We start from the raw sequence: 12,891 nt of genomic DNA, 5'->3' as shown, positions 1-12,891 counted from the left end.
GTCATAGACCAATGAAGGGCAGCTTTTGGTCACGTGTGTGGCGAGGAGAAAAATACAAAATGCTACCGTATTGGCCCCATAAAGGTGTTGGCAGGTACATGTCACCATGGTCAACAAGAGATGAAATGCAACAAGAAACTTCTATATGTGCACCTTCAAATGTGCAAAGTTGTGGATTTTGTTCCATAAATAAATATACCTGCATGGCCCAACTGAGAAGCTTCTGTCGAAGTCTGTGCGTGTGGGAACAACAACAAAGCCTCCACATTATTACTGGCAGTACTCATTTATCCGTTGTCATGTATACCCCTCCTCCCCTTCCTCCTCCTCCTCATCATCATCGTCATCGTCATCACCAGCAGCCTACTCAGGTCCACTGCAGGACGAGGGCCTCTCCCACTGACCTCCAGCCGCTCCTGACCTGCGCTGCTCGAGTGCACAGTTTACCCCCGAATTTTTTAATTTCATCCCTCCATCGGGCTAATGGCCTTCCCCTTCTTCTGGTCCCATCTCTTGGTATGTCTGCAATCTGTGTTCTCGTCAGCGTGAAGATGTTAGGTCTGTTCTTGTTCTTCCACATAGTGGTGGTAGCAATGTAAGCAGTGGTGGCAACGTAATTGTATTCATGCCACAGCTGGACTTGTGCTCCACCCACCGGCGCCTCCTGCAGTCTCCCTCGTTGGACGATGACCTGCAGTGCGAGTGCCTAGATCCCGAGCTTCGTACAGACCTTGGTGAGGGGTTCGTGGAGCTTGAGTAGAGGCCCCTGGCAACAAAGCAACAGAATGCATCTTACTGGACAGCATCCAGAGAGAAGAAAGAAATGCAAGAAGGGCTTGTCACACTACATGGAAGGAAGAACAGCTGCATGAAAGAACTGTTATTTTAATTAAGCGAAGTGTATGTGCAAACTGCATATGTGTTTGAGCTCATGCACCTAGTAGCATGAAAGTTATTTCTCAGTTTCGGTTGCAGGTTGTCTTTTTTCTTTTGGTAGCCCAGCAGGAAAGTCTAGTTTGCAGTCATGTAAGAACAGTGTTCTTCGATGAGCTTAGTGTACCTCTGCTTGGGGTCTTCCCATGGAGGCACTGATGATGACTGGTTTCCAGAAGTCACTGGTGTTGAAGTGGCCGGCGCAGGCGAGCCGTGATGAAGTGATGTGGATGACGGTGATCTGCGTAGAGAGTCAGTATACATGCCTCGCTGCTACATTAATTAAACTAGGCTGCTCCCTTCACCACAGACAAGGTCACACCACGTGAGGGGAATAAAACGATGAAAGAAAAGCAAGCAGAGTGCCTGATGGGGACGTACAGAAGAGCCGAGTGTGCCCAGTGGCTCCCGTTCCTATTGTCAGTCGCATGTTTCTCTTGTTCCTTGAGCTGTGTTCCCGCTGCAAGGAAAACAAAACATTCAGAAACATGGAGATACACAGTGGGAAACAAGAGAACAGTCAGGAAAAATTTCACCAGCCACTAAGCTTTTGTTTCCACTTATACAACAAAAACAGGAACTGCAATTTCCGTTTCTATTGGATAAGCGGTGACAAAAACCATGATCATGATCCTCTAAGCATTTGCTTATAAAAAGATAAGATACATGCACTGATAGCTAACTGTCAAGCACATTGTTTTGCACCTTAGAAAGAAAAGCTGCTACCTTTACACAGATGACACTGAGAACTCATTTACAGGTAACATATTGGTGCAAGCTGAAAAACGTTGTGCAAGACATTTTTATGGTATTGTTGTTCAGTAAGAGGAGAAAATGTGTGTTCTACAGCCTAGTTCTTATGGTTAAATATTCAGGCAAAAATGAGGAACAGTGTCAACGATAACACCAACGTAGGGGACTGCCACCTTAAGGGGGGACATGGCAAGTAACCCCTGTCACACGGGCACTTTCAATCGCGATTGAAGTGAATCGCGATCGAGTTTTCGAGCGCGCTCGAAGCACTGACGCTGCTACACGGCCCGTTTCAATCGCGATCGAAAATTGCATGCACCGGTTCCACTCGTGTACGCTAGATGGCGCTAACATTGTACTTGCGGCCGGCGTCTGGTAACTTCTCGCGGTCGTAGGTATACGTAACTATGTAAATGTTACCTCACGCTTATTTGGGTCAAGTTATTTGACACAGTTTGTGGCGTTAGTTGAAGTTTTCACCTTCTGTGTCATTACTGAGCGGGGACGAGAGTACCGCCGCTGTCGTTCGATCGCACTTGGAAGCCTCGATCGCGCTTGAGAAACCAGGATTGAGTTCGAGCGGGATCGAGCTCGATCGCGATTGAAACTGCCGTGTAGCATGCGCCCGATCCGGATTGAGCTCGATCCGGATCGACTCAATCGCGATTGAAAGTGCCCGTGTGACAGGGGTATAAAATGACTTTTTTTATTTTATGGACCAAATTGAATCAAATTAGGACCATTTATGTAGCTAACCATTAAAAAAAAAAATACTGAAATCAGATTAAAGATACCTTCCATACTTTTTCAGTTAGAGGACTAATTACCTGAAGCTTGCAATCAGCATAATTAACTAATTAGGCAGAAGTCAACTAGATTTTTACCTCAGTGTGATCACAAATGTCTATTCTGTGCAAGGAAGCTGTTAGATTATTGCATTATATCCTTTAGGGATAAAGAAAGAGCAAAAAAAAGTTTCGCCTTTCTTTCGAAATCAGAAATTGTCTCGTGTCAAAAAGAAAGTGAATCTTCTGTCTTTCTTTTTGGATACCTTAAGGAAATAAAGCAATAATTAAATAGCTTCCTTGCACAGAATGGACCTTCCTCGTGATGCTGACATAAAAATCTTGTTGAGTTCTTGCCTAATTAGTTAATTAATCTTCAGACAACTTTACAAAGGTAATTAGTCTGGTAACTCAAAAAGTATAGAAGATATTTTTTAAACTAATTCAAGTTTTGTTATTAGGTTAGTTAACTACATAAAATCTCCTAATTTGGCTAAATTTGGTCCATAATTAACAAAAAATAGTTTTGCTTGCCACGTCCCCCCTTAAAGGTAAATGAAATATCAAGCCGCGGAGGACGATTGGCAATTATGTAAATGCACTCATGTGTGCACAGAGAACGGTACTGACCGCGAGAATTACTATAAAGTTCAGGGAATGCCCTCCCCTGAAACATTGCCCACCCCCCTTTTACTTAATTTACTAAAAGGCCCCAAAGATCGACCGCCCCCTAAAATCACCCCAGCTTCGACGCCTTTGAAAAAATGTCCCACGGCGGCGAACACTGCCGGTGTCTCAATTTTGAACAAACACATTACTTGACACCTACGCAGTTTTTTTTGGTGGAGCAGCCACATTTTTGTACATTTTCACACCTGACCCGAAAGTTAACCGATCCAGTATTTTTCGCTTGATATCTTTGTAGATTTGGTGGGCGTTCTTTCGAAACTTAATGGTAGGTATATACAAGCGTGCATTGTAATTGACAACACCAACAACAAAGCTGCTCTGATAGAGATCAGCTTGGAACGCTATCACGCGATGAAATGCGCACCCACCATCAGCCCCGTCAGGCTGCCCAAGGCGCCTCTGGTACCGCCTGCTGGGCACCCGCGTGAAGGTTGGCTGTGGCCGCGGCTGGATCTTGAAGCCAGCCGGATTGGGACGCTGCCCTCGTGCACTGGAAGTACACAAACAGAGAGGAGCCTTTGTAAATCTGTTCGCTGCAACATGTCACCAGTAGTGAGGATTGACCGAAGCAGGAAACTTTACTGGCTTGCTTTCACCAGTCTACATTTTCTTTCTCTCTGAGCAAGGGTTTATTAACCGTGGCTGCTGCTTTCATTCGAATTCTAGTACTGAGGGAAGTCAATGTAAGCTATATGTGACACATCAAAGGGTCCCATGCAGGGGTTCCGATCAAGAAAGAAGAGGGTAGCTGCAGTATTGATTGGAAACAAAGAAAAAAGAGGACACAACTTCATGATTTGCAGACTCACAAATATGCATGGCCAGTGTAACCAGTGGAAGCAAAAAACTGTGACAAATTGGTAAGCGATTTTGTTGTGTAAGGGAAATGCGCACAACTCGCAATATTATTCGTGAAAAATTTGCCCAACATTTGTCTGGTCCACAACCAATATAGTAGTACAAATCAACACGAGTTTCCAGTTCGATAGTAATGAATGTAGCAGGTCAATTTTCCCACCTTCTATGGTTTGAGCATGCCTGGCGATACTGTTCTTGGAACTTCACAGCACCAACCTCAAAAATTTCCGTGAATAGGTCACGAGTTATTCTGTGTTAATCCCATGCCACTTCCTCCTAACTGCCATCGCAGGAAAGGAAGAGCCTCGCATCCTCTTCTGCAGCGTTTTCCAAACGACAGATTCACAGCGCCAGCACCATGTCGAGCATGCAGCAAATTGAAAGGGTGTTTCGACAAGCTGGCCTGCCGACACCGCTTCGCCACAGCTATGCTGACACGCCCCCAAAACGTGGCCTGTGGCCCAACTGAGACTTCCCCCTCTCCACACCAGAGCAAGCGCCCAGTATCTTTCAGCCTTTGCATGCCTAAGAATGTTTCGAGCCATCGGTCAACGGAATGGATGCAGGGCATGGCATGCTCAAATCAAGAAAGTAGAGTAAGATTGTTTCACGTTAAGAATACAGAATTAAGGAAATTCATACACAGTGTGCCCTTGTCAAGTACAGGCTTGAAATTGCGCACTGCCAATAGCCCACTGGTTCGTATGGAAAGCAGAAAAACAGGCAGATGGAAAAACTAGTTTTTTCTTTTTTTTCAATTTGTGCATTATGTATATACATTCATGGAAATGGTATTCAAGCATTTTTTTAAATACACTATACATAGTGAAGGAACAAAGTTATTGGTGCAAGTGAAGCTCCCCTAAGCAGCCACATTTAGCAGGGAATATAAAACACACTTACCTTACTCGCAGCCTTCCTCCCCAACCAAAATTCTTTGAAGCAATGGGGTTTTCGGATGAGTGCGCTAACCTAATTAAAGAAGACAGGAACAACATTCAAGACAGTGTCATTATAATGCTGCCTTCTAAGCGTAGAAAGCATACTCATAAAGAAAGTTTTCCTTTCTTCATGGTATACTGCAGGCAGCTTATGGCATTACCTGAAGAAAGAATGGTGATCAACACAGCACCTCCAGAGGTGCTTGCATGCTTGCTTGGTAGCCAGCTCAAAGCCATATGTGCTGTCATCACTCTAGCATGCGGCAAGATAAAAAAGAAATATTAATCACCAAAATGTGCAGCAATATTTCGCTACTGAAAATGTGAACGCTAAGCCCTTTAGCCCACAATAAAGACAACAAAGACAGTAGTCTTTATAAAGCAAGAAAAGTAGACAGCCACAAGGGAGGGGGGAAAATTGGGTAAAAGCATGTGCAAAGATTGCTTTTTCTATCTCAAATATATTGAGTCAAATAATGCATTATTTGATATTCACTTTGATCAAAGTTTCATTACCGAAAATTTTGAAGTATGTATTCTGCACCAAAGAAGAGTGCAGGCTAGGTGGTGCTTTTCGCTGCAAAAAATTACATCTGTCGGTTGAGTTTCCTGCGTGAGGCAAGTCTACACAATATTTTCTTTCCCTATTGATATTTACCTTAACATCTCTCTCACATGCTGGTGCGGGGTCACTAAATGAAATCAAGCTCGCACACCGTGCCCAGCACTCCCCGCATAAAATTCCATCGAGTAACCGAGTCTGAAACAGTAACCTATTGGAGCTCTGCCTTTTAACTTTTCCTGAGGAATAAGTATCACTCCCTCAGCAACATTTTATCTCCTTTGCCAGCTCACTTTTCCAAAAAGTTTGCTCTGCCAGACACGTGAGTGAAGGTTGCAGCCAGGCAGACGGTTACAGTGACTGGAACGTGCGAAGTTGAAGTGTTGAAGCACGACAGGAATAGTAGCGCTTTTACAACGTGATAGCTACCTGCTTAAAAAATGCATTTCAGTTGCGTTCATTTGTGTTCGTTGTGCACAAAACAAGAAACAAAACCAACATTTTGTTGAACGATATCAGCAATGAATTTATCAGGGGAACAAGGCTTAATGTACTCATGTGGGAGCAAATGTAAAAGCTAACATTGGGGAACTTTATTTTTACACTGAAGTGCATGCGGATTTGAGTGCACGGTCTGGGAAAGAGGAACAGAACGTGACACTAATGACAGAAATGGAGGATGCCATAGTTTAGGATACGGTGAGCGAATCACAGAGCTGCTTTTGCATATTTTTACAAGCTACTAACATAAAATACACTTCGTTGTGGTTGGTGCATTCAAAAAGTAAAGGAACCCAAAATGACTGCTTCTTTTTTGCACTTGTGCTTAATTCACTTGTGCATGGTTACCTAATGCTGGTGGCTCTTGATGATGAGAATAGCAGTGTTGTGTATTAGAACCCCATTTGGTGCTACCGCTTAAGAATACAGCTGGGAGCTACTACTGCCCGGTGCATCAAATGCAAAGGAATTCTCTAGGCTCCTACGGAGGTCTTGAGAAATGGTTTGTATCTGGTGAAGTGAGTTGACCGTTGCATGAAAATAAATGGCCATTTGAGTCCTTTTCGCAGTTATTGTGGCTGCTGCTGGTTGGTTTTATTTCTCTCAAAATTATTTGCTTCAGGATTATTCAAACAAATTATTATTCACTTTGTATTAAATTTAATCTGCTTCAAAAGCAAGTACAATATTCACACAGGTTTATTAAAAGTCTTATTATACAACATTTTCAGCACGGGACAAATACAAAAATGTATATGGTTGAAATGTCATTATTCCACCGGAAAAAAAAATCAAGCACGCAACACAAAACTACATTACTGCAAGCCCACTTACAGTCTTGTCCCTAACTTGAAGCATGAAGTAGCAGCCCTTGTGGTAGACTTTGGTTATGCGTGGCCTGCACCAGTCAAAAAGAGAGAGAAAAAAAAAAAGAGAAAGAAAACAGCATGTGCTTGAAATTAAAATCAGTTCCAATTCCTCAGGGGCGATAAGTTATTCGGCCATCACGTGTTCAGACTTACCAGTAATAGTTGCCAACTTTGGTTTTATTCCTGAGCACAACCACACCGCTTGGGGTGAGCCCCAGGAAGTACTCCGTGTGGTCTTCGCCCTGAAACAGACACAGAGGCTGAAGTGAATGGCGAGCTACGCTGGCAGCAACTTCTCGGTGCTATTCCTGGGGTGCTCTATAAAAGGGAGGGTGGCAGCTCGCTACTCACAATCACTGGGTGCAGGTCCACCCCGTACATGTCCAGCCACTTGACTTTGTCCAGGAAGTTCATCTCGGCAACCGCTGGAACCTGGCCCCTGCAGCCACCACACATGTAGTGCGAGTAACAAATGGCCACAACCAAGAACACTAGGTCTCTTTTTTTTTGCCTGCTCAGGGCAGCTCTGAGCAGCTCCAAGCAGCCCAAAACTGCTCCCGCCATAGACGTTCTACAGGCAAATAAAATACAAAGCTGCTTACAGCTGCCCTGAGCAGGCAAAAAAAAAAAAGACCCACTTATGTGTGCATGGCATATCACATCTGTGTGCAGCACTCGAGCAGAGTTCTCAACAAGTGGACTATCAAAAGTCGATGTTTTCTTGAAGAGTTGTGAATTTTCTTGAGCGCCAGTTTGTTGAAATAGAGGTTTCATCCCTCTGGAGGGCATTTTATGTCATGATTTCTATCGTTTCAGTTGACATTTTGCTAGCCTAACCAACAGATGCTTCCATTAAATAAGGTTTGCCCCGCATAAGGGGAAAGGACTTCAAATATACATTTACACGTTTCACTGCCGTTATTTACACATTAGCCTTGTCCAACATGGTGAATGCAAGTGGTAGTGACTGAGGGGAAAGGGGAGGGGGGGGGGGGTGAAAACACCACTTGGTTACACTTGGTTAAGCACATCATCTATCCAACTGCAGTGTTGCAGGTGTTCTCCATGCTTTGGCATAACACTTTGCAAGTGGCAAAGCGTGCTCTCGCACTGAAACCTACACTACCTCCAAACACAACCTAACTACTAGATCAAAAACGGTTCAACCACAGTTGCTGTTGAGGAGAGCCACAGGAAAATGAAGTAGCACAGTGACGTGTCACGAGTGTTGCTACAAGCAAGAAAGACGTGTAATCCTTTTTCTTCTTGCCTCAGAATTCTTTTGCTCAGTTTGGCTTCACACACCAGAATGTTTACCACAAGCGACACATTTCGCGCTAAAAGAACAAGCTGATAACGGAAGTATTGCACACAGGTTGCTGCCTTAACCCCCACACTTTGCAATTGAACTGAGAAGGCACACACTGTCAAGGTAAAAAGCAGTGTGCGCGCCCAAAGCAGTAAAGGCATGACACGCGTGTAGCCTGTTGAGATACATATATCTTTGCATTGTAAGGCAAGGGTTGTTATGGTACTGCCATGGGCCCCTGTGTTGTTTGTACAACAGTGCTTCATGGTTCCTCATGCAGAAGTTGCTACACACCACTATGCATAACACTTAAATAAAAATCAAGTTTACAAGCCTGAAATACAAAAAGAAATCGTAGGCATCGGGCAAATAACACCAGACTACCTAAAAGGAACGCTTTCAATTAGGGGCCTGGAAAGTACTTTTTAGGTTGTGGTATTGTGGGTGAGGCATTAAAATAAAAATTTGCCAAAATTGTCAAATGAATCGTTTGCATGTATTCTCACCTAGGAAACTCTAAGGTGCCCCTCAAGATAAATTTATACGCGTACATTTCTTGATTACCCTCCTCAAATTCATGGACATTATTCCCCACAAAAAAAGTATATGGGAAGATGCTCCAAAAACAGCAACCCACTATTTCGTCAGCCCGGAATGCTTTGAAAATAACTTGATGTCATATATTTCCGTTCATATTTGCTCACCTCAGTCCTCTGTGTAGCTCTGCAACTTTTTCTTCTAATTCCGGCGTCTGGTTCACCAGGAAACGCAGCTCTGAAGCATAGCCTGGCTGGTGCCTCCTGGGCTCATAGTCCCCAAGCTCAGCTGTAAAAAATGACAAAGCACTTTATATGTGTCACATCGGATAGATTAAAATAACAACGAGAGGCTCTATCACACAGAAGATAGATGTAGAACATAACGAAACAGAATGACTTTCTCCCAGCTGATTCTCTTTTACTTGAGCAATACCCGAAATGAACTTGAACATCACTAGGCTATACACTGGTAGCATCAAACATAACACTCAATTCAAACAATTCAAAACTACTTGATATGCTCAACTAGAATTTTATTTGCTGTGGATAGGTAAAATTTTTTGAGCTGAAAATTCTTATGCACATGCAATGATATATACCACTTATGATTTCACCTACAGTATTCAAGAGCGATAAAAGTTGCTAAATTTATTACAATATCTCATTTTGAGGATCATTTTTTATATAAAGTTGGTTGTTCCGACACTAACAGCACTAGTTTAATTAAAATACGCTCCGCCAACGTTGGTTATGCCTTGTGCAGTGACAAAAATATATCTAACTATTTTCTTCATTATGGCATAAAGGAGGTCACTGCATTAATTGAGATCAGTTGTTTTGTGTTGACAGAGTCAAGTATCTAAGAAAAATGCAGCCTTGATTATTTCTAAATTGTTCATAAGAAGTGCTCATGCATGTGTGCTCAGTTTTCGTTGATAATTCATGTTTTAAAAATTATACTATTTTTTTCACTAAGTGGCAAGAATATTGTCTCTGTTCATTCGGAATAAACTGAAATCCTTTAGATTGCTGCTATACAACCGTGTATGGCAAATTAGGCACCCTATTTGTAACAAACAAATAAAGAAAGCACTGCCACTGAGCTTGGGGTAAATATATAGATGCCAAAGTGTTACCTGCATACATAATTGAAGCACAAACAAGTCAACAAATTGATCAGAGAATTTGTCAATGTGTTTTACGAACAGAGAATTTTGAGGGTATTAATATAATAAATAACCTGCTCCAGCTTTTCAAATACTTGGTGGTGCATTAAAAAAAAAATTGGCCGAGTATAAGTTGTCTGAAGACGATGGTCGTCTGCTGCTCCTGCGCGTAAATGCCTCTCCCTTTTCCTGCCCACCTCTCACGCTCTTCCCCTCGCGTCTCGCTCCTCCCAGGATAAACACGGTGGAGATTCGCTTTTGCCGCGTTGCACTGGCCATCTACTGGAACCTTGCGTGACTCCTGAACTTCTTGGAATGCCGCCAGGAGGGCCAGTGTCACGCGCGGCCGCTTTTATTTGCATTTTTGGGTCAAAACATTTTGTTCAAACCTTCTTTTTTTATTGACTATCGTAAAAATCAAGCAGCCATGTATTATTAATTAAAAGAACATTGCAAATGCCAATTATGTACTGATATTTTGCCTCGGATATGCCTAATGTTTTCTTTTTTCTAAACAATTAATGGTAACAAGTATGAACATTGCCACCACATTTAGGCAGTATGGAAATGTTTTGCCTGATAAACGCCTCGTTCAAAAATGCTTTCAACTTTTTGCTGGGCTGAACCAAGAAGCCGACAGAAGAAATAATATCGTCTCGAAAAACAGATTGTTTTGTTTGTAGAAAGCCTCGCAAGCATCAGGCTGGCTGTTAGGGCAGGAAACAACTTTTATTGTCAGACAGAGCGCGTTAACTAGTACCATCAGCATTGAAATTTTACCAAGCCGTAGTGCCTATCTGTAACCAACAGCCTCCCCCACATAACAAAAATAACTTCAATACCCAAGCTCAACTGGTAACGAAAATATGAAACTCCTGTAGAGAACCGCAAACCTATCGCAGCTATGCTGATGGGATACACAAAAAAAGAATATAATACTCACACTGAATGGCTAAAGCAAAGAGTTCAGCAGCCAGGTCAAAGCTGATGGGCAGTCGACCGTGGTAGATGTCTTGCTTCACTTGCAGAAAGTACTGATACCTGCATCAGGGGTAACAGAGCAGCAAAAAACCAACCCTGTGAAAGATGTATCGGGGGGTAGGGAGAGCAGTATTTTTTTTGCTTATTGAAACGGTCATTACTCTCGGCCCCCATGCCAGCCGAACGTAAATGATGAATGTGGCCTGAGCGTGGCCGAAAAGGTTAGGCCATACTCGGAAATTGACATTAACGCCCTCGCCAACCTACGACTGCCATTCTCCGAGAACCTATGCGGCGATGATGGAAGGGGCGTTTCCGTTTTACCGTTCGCCGAGAGGGTGATAGGTGCCGCCTATTTCCCCGAGTTCATTTCACTAACTGCGCGCAGCACTGCGGAGGTCGCACAGCCCTCAGCGAATCCGCGTTCATCAGAGGCCGGGTGAAGAAGAGAGACAACGCGCGCGCTGGGGCCTTGGACGGACATCCGCCGCTGGACACGTGGAACCGCCACGGTACATACGCCGGCCTCGGCACACCGTCAGGCCCAGTTAGACGGGGATTAGCTCAAAGCTGCGCTAAGCTTCCATAGTGCTGCAACCAACTATAGATACGACCCCCTGGCCGAAGCGCCACTGTCACTGGCTGCCCAATCGAGAACCGCCGGCCGATGCGTGCGCTCATTTCGGAGCCGCGGCCTCCTTTTCCCGGACGCTACATTCTCTCAGGGGGTGAGGGAGGTGGCTGCAATATGCATTGTTGTTATCCGAATAAAAGCGCACCAAACCACTGCAAACAGGACAATCAACAGCCGAACATGCGCAGCGAACGGCTGAGCCGGCAAGCCGACAACTGCAAGCCCTGGCTGCCCACAACGCGGAGGCGGCTGGGTCCAGTGGGACAAACAAAATTTTCTCAATGTGGTGCATACCCGATTCCAGTGAAAATTTCTATGCAGATATCTCCCAAAGTCTGTCAACCCCATTTGACAAAAAAAAAAAATCGTTTGCTATTGAGAAGTGGCGAAACGAGCGAGAGTACTTCGAATGCTCAGAACGATCCCGTCGGTTCAACCGTCGTCTGCTAAACTGTTCCCGCAAGCACGACGCAATTCCATTTTCCTTTTAATCAGTCGGTTATCTTCATTATGGGGCGGTGAGAGAGAGAGAGAGAATACATTTATTGAGCGTCTAAATTGGGAGTGGTTCCTTATTCACTGGAGCCCATATGATGTCATGGCCGCCTGCGCCCGGTCGACCAGCGCTAGCTGGGTCGCGAGTGAGGAGCTGGACATCAAAATCTCCCATTGCTCTCTAAAAGAGGGGGTGGGGGGATGGAGGAGGGGTGGATTTTCTGAGCTGAAGTCGCACTCCCCAATTGACAATGATTTTGCATGCGCCTAATTCACTTGCGCGAACAGCCTAGTAGACGACGGTTGATTGTTGTTGTTGTTGTTGTTCCTGGCGATTTGGCTCATACCCACGTGGGGGATTGGCTGCAGGAATCGGGCGTGAAAATGGCTAATGTGCCCGCTTAAAACACCGGAAACTAATACACCTCTCTATTTATACGCAGAAAGATAAAAAATGGAATTGGTTGAAAGTTTTGATTAGAACAACTGAGCTTTTTGGACCGGAAAAACTACATGCCAGAATCAACGCTAACAGGGCAGGCGCCTGGTCTCGGAAACGTATACATGAATGGCTGCAGCCACCCCTCGGTGACAATGTCCCAGTGATGTGGCCCCAAAAGATAGTAGAACGGGCATGGAAATAGGCAGGCCAATTCGTCGAAATGGCGTGGCAAGATGGCGTTGCCTCATCATTGAAAAACCGCGGCAATGCAATAGAAAGTGCTCTAAAGTCTCCTGATCACCGCAGACAGCACATCGGGAGGAGGAGGCTAGACCAGCCCGGTGCATATAAAAGTTGAGTTGGGGGACTCGACATCTGAAGGTAGTCAATGTGACCTCGCATTGTCTAGATTCACAAAAACGGGTATTCCAAT

At 44.2% G+C, this 12,891-nt stretch overlaps 1 protein-coding gene across 5 annotated transcripts in view; it reads right to left on the bottom strand.

Annotated features, from left to right (window-relative positions):
- The window catches only part of LOC144169854 (band 4.1-like protein 4), a 135,415-nt gene that overhangs the window by 17,703 nt on the left and 104,821 nt on the right, over positions 1-12,891 (bottom strand). For 4 of the 5 annotated variants that reach the window (XM_077699245.1, XM_077699244.1, XM_077699243.1 and 1 more), the window contains exons 5-15: positions 10,850-10,947; positions 8,906-9,026; positions 7,244-7,331; positions 7,046-7,134; positions 6,858-6,921; positions 5,122-5,213; positions 4,923-4,991; positions 3,530-3,651; positions 1,315-1,393; positions 1,061-1,174; positions 656-766 (exon numbers count right to left, since the gene is read on the bottom strand). In XM_077699245.1, coding sequence (XP_077555371.1) covers positions 656-766; positions 1,061-1,174; positions 1,315-1,393; positions 3,530-3,651; positions 4,923-4,991; positions 5,122-5,213; positions 6,858-6,921; positions 7,046-7,134; positions 7,244-7,331; positions 8,906-9,026; positions 10,850-10,947 — 1,047 coding nt within the window. Of the gene's footprint in view, positions 1-655; positions 767-1,060; positions 1,175-1,314; positions 1,394-3,529; positions 3,652-4,922; positions 4,992-5,121; positions 5,214-6,857; positions 6,922-7,045; positions 7,135-7,243; positions 7,332-8,905; positions 9,027-10,849; positions 10,948-11,048; positions 11,150-12,891 lie in introns of those variants that run through there. The other variant, XM_077699246.1, reaches the window with a different exon arrangement.

The sequence above is a fragment of the Haemaphysalis longicornis genome, unplaced genomic scaffold (genome assembly GCF_048455015.1).
Source record: "Haemaphysalis longicornis isolate Haplotype H1 unplaced genomic scaffold, Haemaphysalis longicornis Haplotype H1 scaffold_2, whole genome shotgun sequence".
Lineage (NCBI taxonomy): Eukaryota > Metazoa > Arthropoda > Arachnida > Ixodida > Ixodidae > Haemaphysalis > Haemaphysalis longicornis.
This window is presented reverse-complemented; position numbering and strand designations above follow the sequence as displayed.